A 25,612-nucleotide genomic window follows, 5' to 3' on the forward strand; every position below is an offset into this window, starting at 1 on the left:
TGCAAATATATTTTTCCTATAAGTAGCCTATAAATAGGCTACTTCAATAATAATTATTTTGATAATTATAATTTTTATTCATGATTATTAATAAATAAATGTTTTTAGTGAGTTCACACCATAAGAAATTTTACAACATGAACTAATCTTTGAAAGACTTTGATCTTGAAACAGTCACAAGGGTCAGCAGGGTTTGCCTCATTTTTATGCTTTTTTTCCTGCAAGTACACCACATGCTCCAACAATAAAACAACAATAAAACCCATAGACTTATACTGATGGTGATATTATACACAATAGCGACACCATAGTATTGTGGTGGCAGCACGTTTCTCCAGATAATGTAAAAGTTTAGGTGATATGGAAGTTGTTGAAATGTATGTCCTGTTTAAAATGCACTAAACTCGGTCTGAACACAGTCACGCTTTAATCACACACTACTGATCTGACAAACACTGGAGGTGTAATTTAAAAGCTTTTTCCTTGAATGATGTCATTGCACCGCTGGGAGACATCATATCACACCGTGAGGTACGAGATGCTCAACTCTGGGGTTACTCTGGTCAGTAACCCTCTGAGATATCAAAGTCACTAGTGATGGATTCCCTGAAGGAGGGCTGCAGAAAGGCTGCCATGACTTTGTTTCATGGGCCAACATCTCATTTGCTTTGATTATTTAACTTCCCTTTGAGCTTCGGCCAAATGGACCAGTTACACAGAATTCAGGCCACATTTCTGTAGAAGGCAGTTTTGACCCCAGGTTTCTTCGTTCAAATTTTGTACTTTTACACTGTTAGGAAGTAGACTGTGTGTCTGATGGAAGGGTTTGAAGGCGTCTAGGATACATGACCATTCGCCCTTCAAGTGTTGGTGTTTTCTCCACTGAGACCATTCAAAAATCCCCCAGAAGTCTCTGATTCTCTTTGATCCTTGGGAAAATCATGACTTCTTCGACCTATGTTTAACATTGGGCAGCATGCAATTTTGCTACTGAAACTTTGTAAGAGAGCTTTAAGAAAATCACAGACACAAAACAGAACAGGACACAGACAGGTGTATGTGCATATACTCGTATGTGCAAACATCTGCACTTTAATTGTCCTTTTAAGTGGTATAACACAGATGCATGAGAGTAAGAAGGACTGATACTGTACGTTAACTTTCTAAAGCCATCTCATTAGGCTTCTCCTCAGGTATCAAATCCGCAGGCCTGTGCCAAGTGTATGTCACCTGCCCATGCAGTAGAAAACACTCATTGGCTGGACCGAGGGGTGATGGGGAGGCACTGGTAGTTAAAAGGTAGTGATCTGGATGCAGTTTTCTCTTAGAGAAGCGAACGGAGAGGCGGCACGCAAGTCAACGACTAGGTAAGTTTTAGTGGTATTTTGTTCTTCAGAAAATGTAAAGATCTCCCTGTTGAAAAAAAACAGCATATGCTGGTTATGTATGTTTTGACACTGGGATGCTGGTTTATGCTGGGTTAAAATGGTCCTTTGCTGGTTTATGCTGGTCATGTGCTGGCAAAGGACCAGCTTAAACCTGCAAAGAACCAGCGTAAACCAGCATCCCAGCTTCAATACATACCTAACAAGCATATGCTGTTTTTTTCAGGAGGGCTAGTTTATCAGCTTCCATTTGGCATCCTCTGCAGTGCATTTGTTGCTGTTTATGTGCAGGTACTTGTACAATGCCCAATATTGTCCACCCGGTCATCCTGCTGATGGCCTTGCTGGTGGTAACAGCAGGGAATCAAGCATCACTACCCAAGACCACACACTGGCCACTACTGAAACCCACTAAGAAGCCTGTGCCTCGAGACGAAGGGGGTCCTCCACAGCCCCCCGGCCGCCTGGGGTCCCATCCGATCACCACCACCGTGAGCCCCACCGCCAGTGGCATCACAGAGGAAGTCACAGACTCCATGATGGACGCTTACTCTACTTCCCCCACTGACAGCACCACCTACTCCAGTGATGCTTATTCTGCAGACTACCACACGGAGGCCATGCTCCCTCCCCGGGTTGGCCCAGGGAACTACACAATGGACTACAACGAGTGCTTTTTCAACTTCTGTGAGTGCTGTCCACCAGAGAGAGGTCCTCTAGGACCGGTGGGAGAAAAGGGATTGCCAGGTAAGTTTGTCTAGTTGTCATCTATTATATCTCAATCAAATGCTTAATTAAACTTTGCCAACTTTGCCCTGTATTTCTCATCTTGTAAGGTATTCCAGGCGAAAAGGGGGAGATGGGACCTCCTGGACCTCCAGGTCAGAATGGACTCACTGGCGCCCAGGGGCCTCATGGAGGAAAAGGTCTGTATAGTAATGTCATGTGTTTGTGTGTGTAACATAAGCATTAGCATGAGATCAAAACAGTTAAATAAACAAGAGGTTGATGTTGAGTACATTTTTGACACAATATTGCCCATTACATTCTCATTCCATTTTCACAATTAGTGTTTTTGAGTGAACCATTCAATGACTCAGTCATTGTTTATATAATTGTTTGTGTCTGCATTAACTTGTGACTGCGTCCGACATCACATTTCACTCAATCATGAACTTTGCAACCGGTAAACAGTATGTTCTGTAAAGTATCAATGAAACCTGGCCATACTACATATGCCATGTTTTATATGTCATGGGACCTATGGCGTCAGTTGCATCGCTTCACTGCCTTTCACAACTCCTACTAGGTCATCCATGTATTTTTAGGCTACTATTTAATGAATACAACAAATTCAGACAATTTCACATGCTGTTTTTCAGTTATTATATAATAGGGTAGTAGGCATATTTGGATACAGAAACTGTGTTTCAACAAATTGGTTAAGAGATTTTTTTGCAAGTCGTTGGTCAGTGAATCAATGTAACCTGCAGAAAAAGAAAGAACTTAGTGTTTAATGATATTATGTAAGTTCTAAAGCTTCCATAAACAGGAGTGGAAAGAAATTTAGGCAAGTACTGTTTACAAAAGGACCATATTTTGTTTCTTTCACAACTTCCACATATGGCAGTTAGTCTACCCAAAGTTATAAACAAAGGATTAGGGGCACTCATCTGTTGATTGTGTATACAAATATCCCTGTTTTGCAAGAAGGACAAACACTGGAGAAGACCTTGACTTTAGTTAAGGATAATTACATGGAGTTTGTGTGTGTATTCTCAATGCTTCTCCTCCTGTGTCCCTACCAAAAAAAGAAAGAAAACTATTACCACGCCTAAATCAAACAGACTAAATGTTTCCCTTTCCTTTAGTGCTGCATGCTCACACAAGTTGGCAAAACCTACAATTTGTCTTGTAACTGGTAATACAAGTTCCCTGGGATTACACTAAAGGTTGTCTGCAAAGCTTAAATCTCTGATTCTTCTCTCTTTCTAGCCCAAGCAAGCTCTTCACCACTGGAATAAATAAATACACCAGTGTTCAGGGGTTTTGTTTTCTTGTAAACCTGTGTATTCATAAGGATGGAGATCTATTTTGATTAGTGCTGTCAAACGATTAATCGCATCCAAAATAAAAGTTTTTGTTTACATAATATATGTGTGTGTACTGTGTATATTTATTATGCATATAAAAATACACACAAATCCATGTTTATATTTAGGAGAAATAAGTTAAGTTTATACATGTAAAATATTTATATATATATATATATATCAATTATATGAAAATTAATATATACATGCAATATATACTGTATGCGTGTGTGTTTATATATGTGTAATAAATATACACAGTACATACACATATTATGTTAAAAACTTTCATTTTGGATGTGATTAATCGTTTGACAGCACTAATTTTGATAAACAGTGTTATCAAAGAGTAGACGATGACAATACTAAGTGAAGGTATGAGAACAAAATGCAAACGTATCCGGAGAGATCTTTCTTTACGCACTGTGAGCCAAACAACACATTTCCAAAACAGCGTGTTCTGTCTTAAACACAATGTCCCATTGTTGTAGTTACTGCACAGATAATGCTTGTAAGTTTGTTAACAGATGTCCTTTCCTCCTTCAGGAGAGAAAGGTGATCCTGGAGTTAGTGGGCTATCCGGGATTTCCGGTGTCACTGGGAAACAAGGAGAGAAAGGTACATTCATCTGTGACAAATCCCTAACCCAGTATTTGATTCTATGTTATGCTTGCTATGTTGGTTTATGGACTGTTCTCAAGAAATAGTGCTATGGTTTACTAATTCAGGGGGACTGAATTATCTGAACTGAATTGCTGACACATTATCTGACAGAACTTCTTAAGAGCATTAATCTTATATATTATATATATATATATATATATATATATATATATATATATATATATATATATATATATATATATATATATATATACACAGAATGTCCTCCAGAGAAAATGCAGAATTTGTCTTTGTCCCACACTTTGTTCAACCTGTTATTTGACACTTTCCATCCTTTTCAAAATGACAGTTTGACATATTAAAGGGAGTGGTCTTTCGGACCACATGGTTCTAACAAATAAATAATATAAGAATTGCAGTTGAACTGGGACAGGGTTGAAATACTGTAGAATTAGAATGAATAACTACTGGTATTTATTATACCATGTTTTCATTATGTTGATTTATTTTTCTAAAATGCTTTATATGCATTTTTGAGAATCTAGAATTTGTATCTGTCCCTTACTTTGTTCAACTCTGTTATGGACATATATTTTACAGGTTATTTTGCAGCCTTTATAATTATTTCATTAGTTTATATGGACCTTATCAAGCTCAATATTTGAAGTCCTAATAAGTGTGATAATTTTTTTTTTTTTTAATTATGTGCATTTTCTTACAAGGTACACCAAAACTAAGCAGTGCTATTAGAATTTACTCCATTATCCAAGTATAAGAATTGCAAGTGAACTGTCACAGGGTTTAAATAATATAGAGTTTAGTAATAAATAACTTCTGGTATTTATTATTGCATGTTTTAATTATTATTTTTTTCTAAAATGCTTAACACATTTTTTGAGATTCTAGAATTTGCATTGGTCCCTTACTTATTGTTCAACCCCGTTACGATGTGACATTTCCCCCTCTTTCCAAAAATGTTTTGATCTTTTAGTGCCATAAAAATCTTTCAGACCAGACAGTTCAAAGAGATGGAACTTTAAGCATTTTTTTACATCTACACTGACTTCATGAAGCTCAATATTTAAATTCTGTTATGGCTCCTAACTCTAACAAGGTTGATTACTTTTTTTCCCTCTTTCTTTTTAATTATGTGTAATTTCTGAAACTAAGTGATACTATCATAATTTACTCAGTTATTTAAGTATATGAATAATTGACTAACTGTGATGGGGTTGAAATAATGTAGAGCTTTAGGGTTAAAGGTAAATAACTACTGGCATTTATGTTTTCATTTTTGGAAAATGCTTTTGAGAATCTAGAGTTTTTATCTGTCCCTTACTTTCTATTTAACCATGTTATAATGCAAAATCCCCCACGAAAATACCACGTGGTGATCCCTCAGTGTCTACGGTGGTTGTGGCACTTATTGTGGGAAAATTGAAGTAAGGTTGACATATTAAAGTGTTCAGCAGTAGCCTTTCAAAAAAAGTATTATACAGTAACATTTACCAGAGAATGGGCCTTATATTTCAAATTCCACTTGATGTGTGCAGGTGAAATGGGCCTCAAAGGAGACAAAGGAGATACAGGTTTAATCGGGCTGAAAGGAGACCCAGGGGACAGGGGAGAGCCTGGCTGGAATGGAACAAAGGGAGAGGTGGGCGAGCCTGGCATACAAGGACCAGCTGGCCCCCCCGGACCAGATGGCATCAAGGGGGAGAAGGGTGACAAAGGAGAGTGTCCATATGGAGAGAAAGGACAGAAAGGCATTATGGGGGAGCCAGGGCCTCAAGGGCCAAAAGGAGACATGGGTGTGCCAGGTCTGAACGGCACAGATGGGCTTCCTGGGGCCAAGGGTTCAAAGGGAGACCCAGGACCCCCAGGTAAGCAGGGAGAGCCTGGTCCTCCAGGACCCCATGGACCACCAGGGCAGAGAGGGATGCCAGGGATGAAAGGCACACGAGGCCTGAAGGGAGCACGAGGTGTTAGGGGATTCAAGGGCTTTAAGGGTGAACCTGCGGTTCAGAAGCGCTCAGCCTTCAGCGTTGGTCTCTTTCCCAGCCGATCGTTCCCGCCACCTGGCCTACCGATCAAGTTTGACAAAGTCATTTACAACGAGGAGGGTCACTGGGACCCCCACGCCAGTAAGTTCAACTGCACTCATGGGGGTGTTTATGTCTTTTCCTACTACATAACAGTGCGTAATCGTCCCCTGCGTGCAGCCTTGGTGGTGAACGGCATTCGGAAACTGCGAACTCGCGACTCCCTTTACGGCCAGGACATTGACCAGGCCTCCAACATGGCAGTGCTCCGTCTATCATCTGGAGACCAGGTCTGGCTGGAGACTCTGCGGGACTGGAACGGTGTTTATTCCAGCAGCGAGGATGACAGCACGTTCTCTGGATTCCTGCTCTATGCTGATGCCATCAAGGACTGACGGCCAGGAATCACCCTGACTTCTGGATGAACCATTTTAGACCAGTACTTCATTTTGTAGGGGTGAAACGAAAGCCACCTATATCACCTAAGGACCAATATTACTTGAGACCTGAAATTAGATCCATCTACTAACAGTAACCGTACAGCCACTAATTATTATGCTACCTGCACTGTACCTGTTTCATGGCCAGGACTATGAATGCTGGATTGTGTTGGAATTTTTTTATAAGCTGATACTTTGTGGCAGCTATTTTGTAGCTCTTTACATATTTATACAAAATAGCTAGCAGCAAATGCACTAAAATAATAATGATTTAATTCTGTCTTGCTTTCTTACCCACGCTGTGATTTAAAAAAAAAAAAAAACATTTTATGTAATATTAATTTCATTTATATAAATGCAAGACTTAGTTTTGTTCATTTTAAATGATACCTTTAACATTTAAATAGTTTTTCAGGGTTTTTTTGTATAATTTAAGGATGTATATCCTTAAAAATATACTCAATCTGAAAGATTATAACTGTTACATATAGACTTTATATTTACATATTTATAATTCAAATGGTATTGAGGAAGGGACATTCTCATAATACAGAGAATTTGATTGGACAACAATCTCTGTAGTTCATTAGGAGTCATTATTTTTTTGGACTATTTTCCAAAGAAATACTATAAATTTGAAATGCTTGTTTCTGCTATAAGTTGCCGAAGCTATCCTTAAAAAGAAAAATACATTTAAAATGTACAGTATTTCTGACTTAAGTTAACATACAAAGATAAAAACTCACAAAGGTCGATTTCAATACTCTGTAAATAATGATTCAGTCCATATGTTTGAATATATTCTGACTAAAATCTAATAGAAAACATTGAACAATGAATGAGCAATGAACAGGTGACATAATGTTCAGTCCCCAGTTTGCACACAATCAATCATAAAAACCACAAATGTATGTCAAGGGGAACTGCCTTAAAAAAATGACAGGATGTAACTAGCAATGACAAGTTGACTCCACAAAGAGGAACTGTGAGTCAAGTAAGAGACTCAGAGACAAATGGAAGCCATCATGCAGTGGCTACTGAAGTGCAGGTTTAAAGAGTACCACAGAACTGAATCAGTGCCATTGTGACTGTATGTCATAAGCTTTACTGGGAAACCACAATTTATAGCATTATTTGCATTCTGCCCATTCAAAAGCCAGATGTATTCACGGTCATTGTTTAAAGATTCATAATTTGTTGTAAATACAAAAAAAGGGAAATGGAAAACATGTAATACGGTTCTCTCTTATGTCTCTCATGTGATTTCCTTCAACTGAAACAGACTTTTCATTTTTCCATACTGTTAAAATAAAAAAAAATGCATTTTTAAATGATTAAACAAAATAGTGACAGATTATTTCTTGTTATACTACAAACATTCTAATTTCTTAATTAGTTTAGTGATAAAAATAAAACAGTGGAAGACTGAAAATGAAATAAAAACAAATAAAAGCAACACGCTAACTGCTGCCTTTATATGCCTTATTCAACAGGTATAAATGCAAATAACATTGCAATCACAAACATTTTTATAAAACCTAAAAAATATTATTTTAGAAACATTTAAAAAACTGAATCTGCAAATTTTGGTTTTAAATGACCAAATTATTTATAAATGTAAATTTAAATGATCTTAGAAAAAAAAGCCTGTAAACTTTTGCACATAGAACCGTAAAGTGCAGTTGTAAGCTATAAGTACTTTGCCTGATTTGACTTGATTTGGCTGATACATATAAGATGAGGTTCAAAGGATAGCAGCATCATTCTGTGTTCGTCTGACCAAGTGACCGGTCAGGGTCACTCAGACGGAGGATGCGGATCAGGCTATTACCATGCAGAGAACTGGGATACAGAAAGAAGAGAACATTACATTTCTACTAGGACTATCAATTCAAAACAGCGTTATAAATTATACAAAATAAGGTAATCATGTCTTCTAATCTAACTACAGTGTCCTCCATAAGTATTGGGACAGTAAAGACAAAACTGCTTTGTTTGCTGTGTAGTCAAGATATGTGCAAACATGATTAAAAGATGAATATGAGACAAAACTACAGAATGTTACCTTTTATTATTAGCTGTTTTAACACATACATGTTTTACCAAATAAAAAGGACAGTGCTTTTAGAGTTCATCCCACTATCTGATGTGCGCATATGTATTGGAACAGTTGAACTTAAGGCAGATGTAAAAGATTAAAAGCTATTATTTAGTTGCAGATCCCTTGCATGCAATCAGAGTGACTCACAGACATCACCAGACTCTTGGTCTTATTCCTTTGAAATGGTTTTCCCAGTCTTTAATGCAGGCAATTCCAACTGTTGCTTGTTTTGGGGAGTTTCTGTTTTTAGTCTCCTCTTCAGATGGTGAAATTCATGTTCAAGCTACAGTATCTGGAGATTGACTTGACCAGTCTAACACTTTCCATTTCTTTGCCCTGATAAAATCCTTGACTGAACTGGCAGGGTGTTTTGGGTCATTGTCCTGATGCAATATGAAGCGCTTTCTGATGAGTCTGGTGATGTTTTCTTGAATATTGGTAGTCAAGATGGTTTTGTACTCTTCCAAATTCAGCCATGCATGCCCATGCATGATAATACCTTTACCATGCTTTACAGTTGAGGTTGTATGCTTAGGATTATTTGCAGTTCCCTTTTTTCTCTACACTTTTGCTTTCCCATCACTTAGATAAAGGTTAATCATTGTCTCATCGGTCCATAAACTCTGTTCTAAAACTCTACTGGCTCACCTTTGTGCTTTTTTTGCTAACTCTAATCTTGCCTTTTTATTTTTGGTGCTAGTCAGAGGTTTGTGTCTTCTGTGGACTGTAGATTGTCAGAGCATCACCCCAGCTTTCTGGAGGTTGTTGGTGATTTCACTAACACAAATTTTAGGGTTAATTTTCACAGATTTTATGTTGTTTTTCTAAGTCGATCAGGTCGTCGTTGGTTGCTGATGTTGCCGGTGGTTTCCAAACTCTTGATTTCTCCATGCCCTTTGTTTTGCTATAGCTCTAATTGACTTCCTCTTTTCTTTTAGCATCCAAATTGCTTGCTTTTTTTCTCTCAAACTCAGCTCCCTCGTCTTCATCCTGGTTTATGTGTGTCATCAAATGCAAGACTCAGAATGTAGAAGACATGGATATAACTGATATGGCACATTCCCTGCTTTTAATATCTGAATAATTAATGCAACAGGACACAGATGATTACTTGATCACAGCCCTGAGAGGCAACTGTTCTAATACTTATATGCTCACATCCAATAGGGGGATGAAACTCTAAAAGTGCTGATCTTCTTAGCTGGTAAAACATCTGTGTTGAATCACCCAATAATAAAATGTGACATTCTGTAGTTTTGTCTCATATTCATCTTTTAATCATATAGACTAGGGCTGTGAATGTTTGGATGAATCGATTCGATTCAAGAACGATTTTTGCCAATTCAGAACAATTAAATTCGATTAGATTCACAATTAAATTTGATATGATTCGATTTTGCATTCTTTAAGTGTATTCACAAGATTATTTAAATGCTTCCCCTAAATTCTTCAAATGTTTAGTCAGGGGCAAATTGCACAGCAGCCACAACATTTGGTTCAACGACATTGTTAAAACACATTTATCATTCAATGGAACTGTGCGTATGCTTCAGACCAGTGGTTCCCAAACCTGTCCTGGAGGACCCCCTGCCCTGCACATTTTGTATGTCTCCCTAATCATGTCACCTAGTTTAGTTCTTGCAGTCTCTTCTAACGAGCTGATGATTGAAATCAGGTGTGTTAGATAAGGGAGACATACAAAAGGTGCAGGGCAGGGGGGACCTCCAGGACAGGTTTGGGAACCACTGCTTTAGACACTTACATTTCTGCTCCGTCCATGCAATAAATTTGCAGCCTTCAACTGCTCAGGTAACGCTGTCGGTATGACCGAGAGACATTGAAAAACTACAGAAAAGTAAAACTACTTCACTTTAGCATTACTGGCCATGAGTCCTAAGGAGAGATCACACATCAGCTGCTCAAAAATATGTCAACGAGATGAATGGAGCGTGAGCGCAATCCTGTGACAGTCAAAGGCGGTAAATTGTGGCGTGCACGAAGGAGAGATGCAAGGCATGAACACTGTTCAAGGTCTCCATTAATTCGTACTTGTAGTCATTTAATGTGAATATATTTTAAAAGCATTGAATCCCTATAGAAATCGCGCTTCATTCGATTCTTAGCATTTTAAATCAATTACTGTCCGAGATCGACGATTCACGATTCAAAAATCCATGTTCAGGATCGATGCAAATGCATCGTCAGGGTTTGTAATCGATGCATCAAGAAAACGAGTGAATCATTACACCCCTAATATTTACAGATATCTTGACTCCAGAGCAAACAGAGCAATTTTGTCTTTACTGTTCCAGTACTTATGGAGGGCACTGTACATCTACACATTTCTGCATGAAGACTATAGAAGCTCTTTACCTCATGCCCTCTGTTGTGAGGAAAATAAACTGTCTGTAGCGCTGACTGGCAGCGATCTTCAGCATCATGTCCGTGGAGATCCTCCGGTTCACAAAGTCCTGAGAGAGCAAACACACAATACAGTGACTGCATGCTCTTCTCCAGTCACCTGATTCACCTAGCCATGACAAATATATTGTTTTCACACAACAATTTATTGGCTACTTTACATGATACATCAAGCAGTGACAGCAGTGTCCAGTGTTTTTTTTTTTTTTTTTATTTGCATAATTATGTATGCATACTTTATGGCCATATTAAACAGAGAGACAACATTACATTTTTCTATTTGTAAAAATTCATTTGTTAACATTGTTTGACAGTTTAAATGAACTACAAAAAGCTAAACTGTGAAAAAATGGTTACCAGTTGCAGCACCCAAATTATACACCGAAGACAAAATCCTGATTAAATTAGTAAATATTAACAAAATCCATAAAATACTTTTTAGCAAGTTATTTTCAATTTACTTGATTCTTTGATAAAAAAAGGATTGCTTTAGCCTATATATATTAACATTACTAAACATTACTATTTTTAATGTTTTTGAAAGAAGTCTCTTCTGCTCATCAAGCCTGCATTTATTTGATCAAAAATACAGAAAAGACAGTAATATTGTGAAATATTATTACAACTTAAAATAATAGTTTTCTATTTGAATATACTTTAAAAAAATAATTTATTCCTGTGATGCAAAGCTGAATTTTCAGCATCATTACTCCAGCCTCATTCTAATATTCTGATTTATTATGAGTGTTGGAAACAGTTCTGCTGTCTAATATATTTGATGAATAAAAGGTTCAAAAGAACTGCATTTATTCAAAATATTTTTTTTTATAATAATATATATTCTAATAATATATTTTCTTTACTATCACTTTTTATCAATTTAACACATCCTTGCTGAATAAAAGTATTGATTTTATTTAAAAAAAAGAAAGAAAAAAAATTACTGACCTCAAATTACTGACCAGTAGTGTATATTGTTATTACAAAATATTTATATTTTAAAAACATAGTTTTTTTTTTTTTTTACTTTTTATTCATCAAAGTATCCTAAAAAAGTATCACATGTTCTGAAAAAATATTAAGCAGCAGAACTGTTTCCAACTTTGATAATGAATCATCATATTAGAATGATTTCTAAAGGATCATGTGATAATGATCCTAAAAATTCAGCTTTTGAATAATATTAATAAATGATAATTTAAAGTATAATAAATTTAAAAACAATTATTTTAAATTGTAATAATATATCACAATATTACATTTTTTTCCTGTATTTTTGATCAAATAAATGCAGGCTTGATGAGCAGAAGAAACCTTCTTTCAAAAACATTAAAAATAGTAATGTTTCCAAACTTTTGACCTGTACTGTATATATATATATATATATATATATATATATATATATATATATATATATATATATATATATATATATGTATAAGAGCTGGATAAATTGAGAATCATGATTTTTATTGTCTCAAATAGAGATCATGATTCTCCCACGATTCTAAACTAAACAAGATAATGTGTGACAAAATATTATTGCTGCAGTCTATTTGATTTTTTTTGTTTAATTTGGATGTATTGTTTATCACTTTATTATTAACTACCAGTCCAAAAGTTTTTGAGCAGTAAGATTTTTTTAATGTTTTTTAAAGAATTCTCTTCTGCTCACCAAGCGTACATTTATTTGATCCAAAATACAGCAAAAGTAGTAATATTGCGAAATAAGGAATGAAGGAATATTCACAGGAATAAATTACATTTTAAAATACATTCAAATAGAAAGCAGTTTTTCTAAATTGTAAATTTTTTTCAAACTGTTACTGTTTTTGCTGTACTTTGGATCTAATACATGCAGGCTTGGTGAACAGAAGAGACTTCTTTAAAAAAAAAATTACACATCTTACGGTTCAAAAACTTTTGACTGGTATATATATTTGTTATGTGGGAGTGTTTTAATCTGTGTTTCATTGCAGTTTCCCTGGTCGCTCTCCTGCAATTAACAGGTTAATTGGATCCATCTGAAGGGAGTCACTTTAAATCTAGGACCCATGCTCTTGCTCTCTCTCTCGTTTTGCAGCCAGCACTGCAGTAGCAGTGTTTCTGCTTCTTCAGTCCCCTTTTCTTTCCTTTTGTTATTAAATAAACTTATTTTGATTCGCATAGTTTTGTTTTGTGTCCTTTATGTTGCATCCCTAGAGCCAGGATTGTAACAATATTTAATACACCAATTTTTAATATTCAAATTATGAAAAAAATGTTTGAATCAATGATTCAACAACTTGCTCATAAACCTACTTCACTTGTTTCATTACTGGATGAATCAGCGTTTTTGAACAATTCTCTTGAATGTATAATTAATTCATTGACAAATACATTTTTAAGTCACTTTGCAATGCAATCAATCAACAATGCAATCGACACATACGTTATTTGAAGCACAGTTACTTTCAAAAGGGGATTTGCTCTATTTTAATCGTTGCCATAGACATCAATGTTTATATCTGAACTAAACTTTACCCCAGTATTTCTGTGATAATATGAATGATTAATCGTGCAGCTCTAATATATTTATTAAACGGTTAGTTCTATTCCTCGATTCTGATTGGTCAGCAGCTGTTTTATTCATGATACAGCACAGTTATGACCGCTTCACCCAACATTCTGTGTATCACTGAGCAACACCCTTAGCAACCAACATAGCAACATAAACAGTCAATAATCTAGCATTAAAAATGTTCTATGTATTATGTATTTTGGCAGAATTAACTGTTTGTTATTTGTTTAATGAAGTAGTGACCCCTTCTGGCATTATGTTGCACGTTTCATCATTAACTTTGAAACGCAGCCCTTCCCCTATCTAATAAACCCTTCTCATGTGGAGATATGTTGATGTGTGTACACGTCTGCGTGGAAGCCCTACAGTTGCAGTGAGGAGGGAATATTACTGAATTTATTAGTTTTCTGTTTCAGGTATGATTCTGTACTGTATGTCCATCAGTTTACACTGTAATGATGCTTGCAAACTCACGCTGTGCCGTGAATCGTCTGTTTGAAAACTAAAAATCTCATGCTGAAAGATAAGCAGACGTATGTGTGTGAGAAAATATCATATATGGTGTAAAAAAAAAATTACAGCGGATAAGAGCTCCTATTCTCTGTTTTTGTTTAAGCTCCATAAGATGAGGCACGTTCGGAACATTCGCTTGCAGTTTACTGTTGCTGTAAAGGAGCTATTTTTTTACCGGAAGGACAGCATTTAACGAACTTGCTTCAAAAAAAGTAACATTTCAATACATACATTTTTGGTTTTAATAATTTTTATTGTGTGGTAACTCCGCTCCGCGTCATGCCTAACAACGCCCTTCAGTCGTGATTTATTCACGATACAGCACAGCCTCTCGTACCTTATTGATTACATACATGCATACATACATATATATACTGTATATAGTGACGAAGTAGCACTTGCTACCCACTTGTCACCCCAGACAACGCTAATCATGCTAATCCTGGCGATCCCAGCTGACGACAATGAGGCAATCACTTAGAGGGAGATATAAACGCCAGCAAAGAAGATGAGAGGAGAGCGGTATGGACTCTCACTGTGTCTTTTCTTTATCCAGAAAGTGACTGATTTCCCCAAGTGAGTGTAGAATGTCCATTGAAATAGCTAAACACCCCTCTCTTAGCTGGGCAAGGAAGAACTGCTCTACTCACCACAGTTTGAGTTTGATTGCACCTAAATTTGCACTGCTTGAAGACAATAAAGACACTTATCAGGGTGGCTGTTCTCCTTTTTTCCTGTAGTGGAGTGCTACATTGGTGGAGAATGCGGGCAGGAGATCCTAGATACAAGGATCCCAGCGAGGCAACCCCTTTCCGTCATCTCACTTATGTGTCGGTGCAGCAGCAGCAATTATCAAATGACTGGTTGCGTGGCAAACTCATGTAATGGAGGAACTGGTGCGTCTTCATTCAGACTACTCCAGGGCCCCCTTGACAGATGTCAGACCCACGCCGCAACCCACAGCACTTCCAAGGATGATTGAGCAGGATGACCCCAAAGCATTTTTGCATACGTTTGAGATTGTGGCAGGGAGAGGAGGCTGGGAAAAATCTGAATCTGGTTCAGAGGTTAGCACTCCTTCTCACCGGGGAACCCTAACAGGTTTATTTCTCCCTTCCACCTCCCCACCGGGATGACTATGATTTTTCTGAAGAAAGAGATCCTGGCTCAGGTAGGACTCTCACCTGTCTGTGCTGCTTAAAAGGTCCATGACTGGGTGTATGATGCTCGGGTAGCCATCCGCATGCAAGCAGCTCAACTGTCCCGACTGTTTAGGCTTTGGCTATTAACAGATGTTATTACGTGATGGAGGTAGTCGAAAAGGTCACTGTCGATAGACCACTACGCTCCCCAACCTGCCTGCACCATCGTACTGCAGGACTACAAAATCCTCAAACTCTAGCGGAGCTGGTGGAGGCAGTGGAATTATCTTAAGCCGTGGTGGCAAGGGAATCAGGAGAGAGAGCTGCCTCATTCCTCAGGAGGGGTATCACCCATGAAGTCCGGGTGAATGGACGTCGAGTCCGGGCCGTTCTGGACACAGCCAGCAGTGTCAGCCTCATCCAACCCCAGCTTCTTGGAACCGCGGAGCCTGGCCAGGCCCTTCTCCCAATCACCTGCGTTCATTGTAACACAAGGTATGTGCCGGCCCAAACAGTTTCCATTTCTGCCTCCCCAGGAACCTGGATGGTTAAGGTGGGGATATTGAAGGATCTGCTTGTACCCGCTTTGCTGAGGTGAGATTGGCCAGGATTGGAACAACTTCTGCAACAACCTGACACCCCGGTGCCTGAAGGGGGGGGATCCATCCACGAAAACCTAGAGCTCCCCAGGCTAACCTTGCATCAGAGTGTGAGAGAGCGGGTGAGTCTTCTCAAACTAACCTTGAAGTCTTCTCTGATCTTTTCCAGCTATTTACAGGGAGTGGGTCCCTGGAAAGAGAACAACAAGAGGATGATCGCTTGAAAACTGCTGGTCACAGGTCCGAGTGTTTAATGGCAGTGAACACCAGCCACCCCGACACCCCACTCCACACTTTATCGTAAAGAATGACTTCTTGTACTGTGTAACGGAAAGGCGGGGTGAACGAAAGGAACTGCTGGTAAAACGGAGATTATCCTCCACCTGGCACACTCCCATCCACTTGCCGGACACCTGGCAGCAGAGAACACATTGCAGCGTATAAGAGATCGCTTCCACTGGCCTGGGATGAATTCTGAAGTGTGGCGGTTCTGTCAGGCCTGTGCAATATGCCAACGAACTGCGACTCAGAGACCTGCCCCTGCCCCCCTGATTCCGCTACCGGTAATAGAGGTACTATTCTCACTCATTGGGACGAACATGGTGGGCCTGCACGGGGCCACAAATACATTCTGGTGGATTATGCCACCCGCTATCCTGAGGCCATTCCACTTCAACGAGCCACTCCCGCAGCCATTGCCCAGGAATTGTTTGCCCTTTGCAGCCGGATGGGGATTCCTTCCAAAATTTTTACAGATCAGGGCACCCCCTTTGTGTCCCGGGTCATGGCTGATCTGTGTAAGTTGCTGCGAGTAAAACATCTTCGCAACTCTGTGTACCAACCCCAGACAGATGGCGTGGTCGAACGCTTTAATTAGACCCTCAAGCAAATGTGAAAACGGGTGATGACTGAGGATGGACGTGACTGGGACCAAATGATCCCCTATGTGCTCTTTGGGATACGAGAAGTGCCCCAAGCCTCCACTGGCTTTACCCCGTTTGAGGTGCTGTTTGGACGACAACCCTGTGGGTTGCTAGACATTGCCAAGGAGGCCTGAGAGCAACAACCTTCCCCACACCGGGGAAGTATCAGGGCTGTATCGTGTACAAAAAGTATTCTCGGGACTATGGGACAGTCTCAAGTCTCCTGATTTTCATCCAAAATATCTTAAATTGTTTTCTGAAGACGAACGAAGCTTTTACAGGTTTGGAACGACCTGGGGGTAAGTGATTTGTTTTATATTTTTCATTTTGAGGTTGAGTAGGTGTTTGGTTATTTTCCCTTTTATAACAAATACCTGCAGAGGGCGCCAACAGCCTGGTGATGTTTCACTTTACAGCGTGATTAAACAATGTTTAAATCCATTACATTTTAATATTTGGCTACATGCAAACTCAGAAACTTTTATTTTGAAATCGCAATGAACAATAAATGGCATATTAAGAAACAGGTTGATGTATTCTCCTGTGTTGGCAAAGGTTTATAAATGATTTATGTTCCAAATTTCAATAATGCACACTGTTTTCCCAGATGAACGTTAAAGGGATAGTTCACCCAAAAATCAAAATTATGTCATTAATGACTCACCCTCATGTCGTTCCAAACCCGTGAGACCTCCGTTCATCTTCGGAACACAGTATAAGATATTTTAGATTTATTCCGAGAGCTTTCTGTCCCTCCATTGAGAATGTATGTACCGGTATACTGTCCACGTCCAGAAAGGTAATAAAAACATCTTCAAAGTAGTCCATGTGACATCAGAGGGTCCGTTAGAATTTTTTGAAGCATCGAAAATACATTTTGGTCCAAAAATATCAAAAACTACGACTTTATTCAGCATTGACTTCTCTCCCGGGTCTGTTATGAGCGTGTTCACAACACTAGTTTAGTGATATCCGGTTCGCGAACGAATCACTCGATGTAACCGGATCTTCTTGAACCAGTTCACCAAATCGAACTGAATCGTTTGAAACGGTTCGCGTCAACAATAAGCATTAATCCACAAATGACTTAAGCTGTTAACTTTTTTAACATGGCTGACACTCCCTCTGAGTTCAAATAAACCAATATCCCGGAGTAATTCATTTACTCAAACAGTACACTGACTGAACTGAGCCAGATAACGAACGAAACATTGACTCGTTCTCGAGTCAAGAACCGTTTCTGTCGGACGCGTCCGGTTCGAGAACCGAGGAGCTGATGATACTGTGCATGCGTGATTCAGACTGACACACAGCGCGTCTGAACCGAACTAGTTCTTTTGGTGATTGATTCTGAACCGATTCTGTGCTAATGTTATGAGCGCGGGTAAACCGAAGGCTTGAATCAAGGGCAATCATCGCCATTGAAGTCATTACGTCGAGCGCAAAAGAACTGGTGAACCGTTTTCGGCAACCGGTTTATTGAATCAAACTGTCCGAAAGAACCAGTTCGCGGAGAAGAACAGAACTTCCCATCACTACCGGTGATCCGAAAACCGATGCAACCGGTTCTTGACTCGAGAACGAGTCAATGTTTCGTTCGTTATCTGGCTCGGTTCAGTCAGTGTACTGTTTGAATAAATGAATTACTCCGGGATATTGGTTTATTTGAACTCAGAGGGAGTTTCACCCATGTTAAAAAAGTTAAACAGCTTAAGTCATTTGTGGATTAATGCTTATTGTTGACGCGAACCGTTTTCAAACGATTCAGTTCGATTTGGTGAACTGGTTCAAGAAGATCCGGTTACATCGAGTGATTCGTTCGCGAACCGGATATCACTAAACTAGTGTTGTGAACGCGCTCATAACAGACCCGGGAGAGAAGTCAATGCTGAATAAAGTCGTAGTTTTTGATATTTTTGGACCAAAATGTATTTTCGATGCTTCAAAAAAATTCTAACGGACCCTCTGATGTCACATGGACTACTTTGAAGATGTTTTTATTACCTTTCTGGACGTGGACAGTATACCGTACATACATTCTCAATGGAGGGACAGAAAGCTCTCGGACTAAATCTAAAATATCTTATAGTGTGTTCCGAAGATGAACGGAGGTCTCACGGGTTTGGAACGACATGAGGGTGAGTCATTAATAACATAATTTTGATTTTTGGGTGAACTATCCCTTTAAGCAATTCAAATTCATGGCATATACAGAGGAAGAGTTTAGCCCCTTTCACACAAACAGTCTTCACTGGTAAATTACCCGTAAGTTACCATTAAGAGATCATGTGTGAACAGGACCTTTTCAAAAATTCCAGTAAATTTGTTCTGGCTATCATATCGTTCTTATGGAGATGACAAGCATTACTCTGAGCTGTTTACAAAGCTCTGCTGCTTTTTAATTAGTTTTCCTACATAAATACGGGTTAGATGGACATCTTTGACCATTGGGCCTCGCAGTTTTTTTTACGTGCCGTGCTTCTCCATTCATCAGGGCTGCGACTCTGCAATTGGATACTATTATGCGTGTCTCGTATTTATAAGAGCAAAAAATTCTGATTGGCTAGTAATGTTAGTTTGGTTGAGAGTGAAAGCTGTGATCCTCTCATACCATTGGTAGGTGAACTCATGGACTCGGAAGTGATGCCAACAAGTTTTTTTTTTTTTTTTTTAATGTAGGATTATAATATTTATTTTTCTGCAGCCAAACGCTGCATGCCGAAGATCCGGCAATGGTTCAAAAGAATAGGATTGGTAAGATTTTAAATTTTTTATTCTTATTCTCACCAAGGCTGAATTAATTTGACCATAAATACACCAAAACAGCACTATCGTTAAATATTATAACAATTTACAGTAAATGTTTTTTTTATTTTAATATATTTTAAAATGTTACTTATTTCCGTGATTCAAAGTTGAATTTACAGCATCATTACATCAGTCTTCAGTGTCACCTGATCCTTCAGAAATCATTCTTTGCCGCCGAAGAAACATTATTATTATCAAAGATGAAAACAGTTGTGCTGTCTAAAATTTTGACAGGTGATGCATTTTTTTTTTTTTACAGGAATCTTTTATTATATATATATATATATTATATATATATATATATATATATATATATATACACACACACACACACACAGTTGCATCTAAAAAAATTAGAATATTGTGAAAAATTTCTTCTTTAGTTATTTCAAAATGTGTAACTTTTTTGTTTTAATTTTGATGATTGGAGCTTACAATTCATTAAATTAAAAATCCAGTATCTCAAAATATCTGAATATTTACATTTGAGTTTCATTTAAATGACCATCCCTGCAGTATAAATTCCTGGTATCTTTTGTTCTTTGAAACCACAATAATGGGTAAGACTGCTGACTTGGCAGTGGTCCAGAAGACAATCAATGACACCCTCCACAAGGAGGGTAAGTCACAGAAGGTCATTACTGAAAGGGTTGGCTGTTCACAGAGTGCTGTATCAAAATATATTAAATGCAAAGTTGACTGGAAGGAAGAAACTGAGTAGGAAAAGGTGCACAAGCAACAGGGATGACTGCCATCTTGAGAATACTGTCAAGAAAAGCCGATTCAAACACTTGGGAGAACTTCACAAGGAGTGAACTGAAGCTAGAGTCAGTGCATCAAGAGTCACCACGCTCAGACATCTTCAGAAAAAGGGCTATCAAGCCACTTCTGAAACAGAAACAAAGTCAGAAGCATCTTACCTGGGCTAAATAGAAAAAGAACTGGACTGTTGCTCAGTGGTCCAAAGTCCTCTTTTCAGATAAAAGTAAAATTTGCATTTCATTTGGAAATCTAGGTCTGGAGTCTGGAGGAAGACTAGAGTGGCACAGAATCCAAGCTGCTTGAAGTCCAGTGTGAAGTTTCTGAAGTCCGTGATGATTTGGGTGGTCTATTGTGTTGTATTATATATATACACGTCACTGACAAAGTCTACAATCAAGAGAAGACTTCACAAGAGCAAATACAGAGGTTTCACCACAAGGTGCAAACAAGGCCTGATTAGACTTTGCCAAAAAACATCTAAAAAAAGCCTGACCACTTCTGGAAAAGCATTCTTTGGATGGCTGAAATTAAAGGGGTCATATGATGCGATTTCAAGTTTTCCTTTCTCTTTGGAGTGTTACAAGCTCTTGGTGCATAAAGAAAATCTGTAAAGTTGCAAAGACTAAAGTCTCAAACCCAAAGAGATATTCTTTATAAAAGTTAAGAGTCAACCACACCCCCCTAAAATGGCTCTTTCTAACACGCCCCCACATGTCTACGTCACTGTGTGATTTGCATAACACCACCCAAATGTTCATGCAAAGAAAGAAGGCGTAGCTTTGATTCTGCCTGTTGCCGCCGGCGCCATGTTGTGGAGAAGCTGTTTCGTTGTGAATATACAGCAAACTGGTCATATCAGCAGACAATATCCTATACAAAATATCCCCACAAAAGCACTGCATGACCAAGGGTCCATCTCAATCAGCTACCTAGCTCCCGAGCTTGTGAATCAGTAGACCATGTACACAAATTCGGTCACTGGTAGGTTCCCTGACTCACTGCACATTTTACGTACAATGTCAATGGATGACATAGTAGAACATCATCATTGGAATTCATAAACAACAGGCAGGACCAATCAAATTTTTATATTATTTTTTATTCTCTTTAAACACATCATTCTGTTACATGTTCTTACAACATTTCAGCCGAATATTAATTATAAATGTTAATTATATGCAGGGGTGCACAATTTTTTCAGCCTGGTTCTCATAAGAGAACCTGGAGATTTGGTTTGGTCCTCACACTGCATATAGCGTGACCCATTAAATATAACTTTAAAAATTTATTAATAATAGTTTTTTTATTTTTGGAGTTTTTTGTTTTTTATTTTACTTTTTTTTGATTGATGTAATTAAATAATAATGTGTGATAATATTATTAAAAATAAAAGGTAGACCTAGTATTAAATACAAATACAATTATTTTATAGTAAACTTAAAAATAAAATGCTACTATTTACTACTACTTTCTTTGTTTGCCTCTTTAAGAATAATCGCTTTATATATTCCCCAATTGTAAGTCGCTTTGGATAAAAGCATCTAAAAATAAATAAATAAAAGCGTTTTCATCATTTTCAAACTTAAAATCAGTAGGCTTTTATTTTGTTGGGTTGCTGGCAAGTAAGTATACGCGCTTCCGGATTTAGCGTTGCTGCTGATTAAAGAGTGTGGGATACCCTAGATTCAAGCCTTCAGTTTGAAAAGAAATCTTATATAGTACAGTTTTTCTTTTTTTTTTTTAAAGATTTATTTATGGGCTTTTTATGCCTTTATTGGAAAGGACAGTGTAGAGTAGATAGGAAAGTGTTTTTTTGGTGAAGAGAGAGGGGAGCGGGATCGGCAAAGGACCACGAGCCGGGACTCGAACCCAGGTCGCCGTCAGCGCAGTTGCGCTGTATATGTCTATACCGCAAGGCTATTGGCGCCGACTATAGTACAGTTTTTCGATCTAAAATGGTAATTGTGTATTTGTGGCAAATGCGCAGAACTTATTTATATAGCGCATTTTTTATTTTGGTCACGCATGCAGACCTGCGGACCACTTATGTGCACCCCTGATTATATGTGTTCATTACCCGTCTAGCCATGTGTGTTTATGTTGAAATATATTAAAAATCGGTTTGTCTTTTCAAATCTTCTATCGCGTGTCATTATATTTTTTGAGCTGACTCGTGTGGTTTATGTTTCACGCTTCAGAAAAATGATGTTACTTCCGGTAAGAGAGTATAGCGAGTGGCGATGCTCCCTAGTTTTTGCCGTGCATTGTGGGATTTTTCAGGGAGCGAACGTTCCAGTGCACTGGAAGGATTTTGCGATTGAGACCAAGATTTCTGGTTGTGTAAACAATTTATTCTGAAGCAATATTTTATCTGTGTTCTCTGTCAATCAATTTACACTAAGGCTGTTATCAAACAAATTAATTTACATTGCACAATTACAACTGCATTAATGTTATGAGATTAATGTTTTAAATGCAATTTTGAATATCCAAAATGGAAATGTTTGGGGGGAAATACATACTTTTAAACATACTAACCCCGCCAGTAGGTGGCGGTAAGTCATTGAGTGAGTCTAGTGACTCATTCATTCAACCGTTCTCTGAAACATTCAGTCAAAAACAGCTGCCTGTAGCTTGGAGACTGCGCGATACTTCTGCTGTGATCTTTGTTTGGACCTATTTTAGTTGGTGAAACAGAACAAAACAGTCAATATTGTGTTTATTTGTGTCCCGTTCAGCTCTTTTGCTCATTTCATACACTCATTTGATTTGATATCTCCATAAATGTCTTACAAAGAAACCGGCAGCATGAGCCTAAATAGCGCATCTTGATACCAGAAATACACTATCCATTATCAGTCTCATGTAATAGATTGTTATAATACATAGAATGTTATAAAATCAGAAGAATCATTCTAGTGTTTCGATGCTTCACTGTTTTTTGTCCGGTCGGGCAAGTAAAATTCTAGAGCCATTTTTCAGTAAACTTGCATTAACCCCTTTTTAAACTAACTAGGAGGCTGGTCAGCTAACTGTAGCGGTAACTACAGGGGGGAAAAATCTGTCTGTCCAATGACTTTAAACAGTCACTGGGTCCGTCAGACTGGAGAAATTTTTGCGGAAATGGGACCGAAAATATTTAAGACCCATCAAATCTGACTTTTTAAGGCCTTCTATTAGGAAAACTTTAAGACATTTTAAGACCCCGTGGCCACCCTGTTAATGTGGGGACACATTTCAAGTGAGAGCAAGGTTACATGATACATTGTTACAGTTTTCAGCCATTCTTTTTAATGTAATTTGGTGAGCCAAATATCTTGAAACTTGCATTTTCCAGGCATCATGTTTCAGTGGTTTCAGACTATTTTTGCAATGTTTAACAGTGTGTGTGTTTGTGTGAAACGTTGAGGTACCATTGTAGTAGATTTGTGCGTGTGTGAACGTCATGGTAACACTTCATGTAACGCGTAAATGCGCGTAAATCAAGCAAGCTAAAATGCATAGGCCACGAATTGTTGGCGAAATAACACATTAGCGGACCGGAGGGAATAATGATTTTTTTTCCCAGAAAACTTCTTGCACAAAATAAATTCAATTAATTTAAATTGTATTTATTTACAGAGGTATATGATGTCACACTTGTTGGTGTCAAATCCGTGAATAAATGAATGTAAACTTCAATAGATTGCAGGGAGCAATGAACACTGTGTAGGGACCATGTCAATGGGAACACAGTTCATGCACGAAGCTCACTTCTAACGAGCTGATTAACAAAGAGAGAGACGTGCGAAATATGCAGAGCTGGCGGGCATCCGATCACAAATGCAGACATGGTTTTATGTTTACGTGACATGGCATGGCGCGATGTAACGCAATGCGTAAAAACACAGTACAAGTCATTATAATCCGTAATTATGTCCCCTATTGGATGCAACAAATGGCTCATTTGTAATGGGTTTTATTGTTTTTGTCCTGTGGCGCTGGTGTTTTGACCGGGACACGCATCACAGTATGACAAGGGGCGTAACATTCTGTCACACGTTTGAGGGATTCGGCCAATCACAAAGCTCTGGATAGCTGGCCAATTAAAGCTCACCTCGCTTTTCAGACCTATGAGCTTTGTACAAATCGATGCGTTTCGGAAAGGCGGGGCATAGAGGAGAAACAATAATGTACAGTATGTGGAAAATTATGTTTTTTGAACCTTAAGCCACATAAACATTTAATTACACCAAATACACAAAATAATGTTCTTTTTAGCAACATCATATGACCCCTTTAAGATCCACTTGTACCAGAATGACAGGAAGAAAAAAGTATGGAGAAGGCTTGGAACAACTCATGATCCAAAGCATACATCATCATCTGTGAAACATGGTGGAGCAGTGTGAACGCATGAGTATGCATGGCTTCCAGTAGCACTGGGTTACTGGTGTTTATTGATGACGTGAAAGAAGAGAGAAACAGCTGAATGAATTCTGAGGTGTATGGGGTATACACTCTCTGCCCAGATTCAGCCAAATGCAGCAAAGTTGATTGGGCAGCACTTCATAGCACAAAAGGACAATCACCCAAAAGCAACCCAGGAGTTTTTGATGGTAAAAACTTGGAATATTCTGCAATGGCCAAGTCAATCTCCTGATTTCAACCCGATTGAGCATGCATTTCACTTGCTGAAGACAAAATTTCAAGCAGAAAGACCCACAAACAAACAACAACTAAAGTAAGCTGCAGTAAAGGCCTGGCAAAGCATCACAAAGCAGGAAACCCAGTGTCTGGTAATATCCATGAGTTCAAGACTTAAAGCAGTTATTGCCTGCAAAGGATTCTCAACAAAATATTGAAAACGAACATTTTATTTATGATTATATTTATTTGTCCAATTACATTTGAGCCCCTGAAAATAGGGGGACTGTATATATATATATATATATATATATATATATATATATATATATATATATATATATATATATATATATATATATATATATACACACACACACACACACACACACACACACACACACTCCTTACCATATATGCATTGAACTCATCTAAAGCACGGAACGGAGCTTCAGCTATGGCCCACAATGACAGGATGAAGCACAAGGTAGAAAACGAACGCTCTCCTCTAGACAGTGAACGCATGTCACTCAGAGTGGCCTTATCACCCTCTCCTGGCTGAACCTGAGGAAG

General features: G+C 38.2%; 2 protein-coding genes across 2 annotated transcripts in view; one reads left to right on the forward strand and one right to left on the reverse strand.

The window, feature by feature from the left end:
* The first annotated feature begins 1,568 nt into the window (after nucleotides 1-1,568).
* LOC109109875 (otolin-1-A-like) lies at nucleotides 1,569-6,829 on the forward strand. The gene is made up of 4 exons (XM_042717885.1): nucleotides 1,569-2,132; nucleotides 2,222-2,311; nucleotides 4,025-4,096; nucleotides 5,656-6,829. Exons 1-4 carry the CDS (start codon nucleotides 1,688-1,690, stop codon nucleotides 6,537-6,539), a joined length of 1,491 nt encoding a protein of 496 aa, XP_042573819.1. The 5' UTR covers nucleotides 1,569-1,687; the 3' UTR covers nucleotides 6,540-6,829.
* A 1,424-nt stretch (nucleotides 6,830-8,253) lies between these two features.
* Nucleotides 8,254-25,612, reverse strand: part of LOC109107726 (structural maintenance of chromosomes protein 6-like) — a 49,912-nt gene continuing 32,553 nt past the window's right edge. The window contains exons 21-23 of the mRNA XM_019120954.2: nucleotides 25,451-25,603; nucleotides 11,059-11,156; nucleotides 8,254-8,426 (exon numbers count right to left, since the gene is read on the reverse strand). Coding sequence (XP_018976499.2) covers nucleotides 8,345-8,426; nucleotides 11,059-11,156; nucleotides 25,451-25,603 — 333 coding nt within the window. The 3' untranslated portion in view covers nucleotides 8,254-8,344. The remainder of the gene's footprint in view (nucleotides 8,427-11,058; nucleotides 11,157-25,450; nucleotides 25,604-25,612) is intronic.

This window comes from Cyprinus carpio, chromosome B2 (genome assembly GCF_018340385.1).
Source record: "Cyprinus carpio isolate SPL01 chromosome B2, ASM1834038v1, whole genome shotgun sequence".
In the NCBI taxonomy this organism is placed as follows: domain Eukaryota; kingdom Metazoa; phylum Chordata; class Actinopteri; order Cypriniformes; family Cyprinidae; genus Cyprinus; species Cyprinus carpio.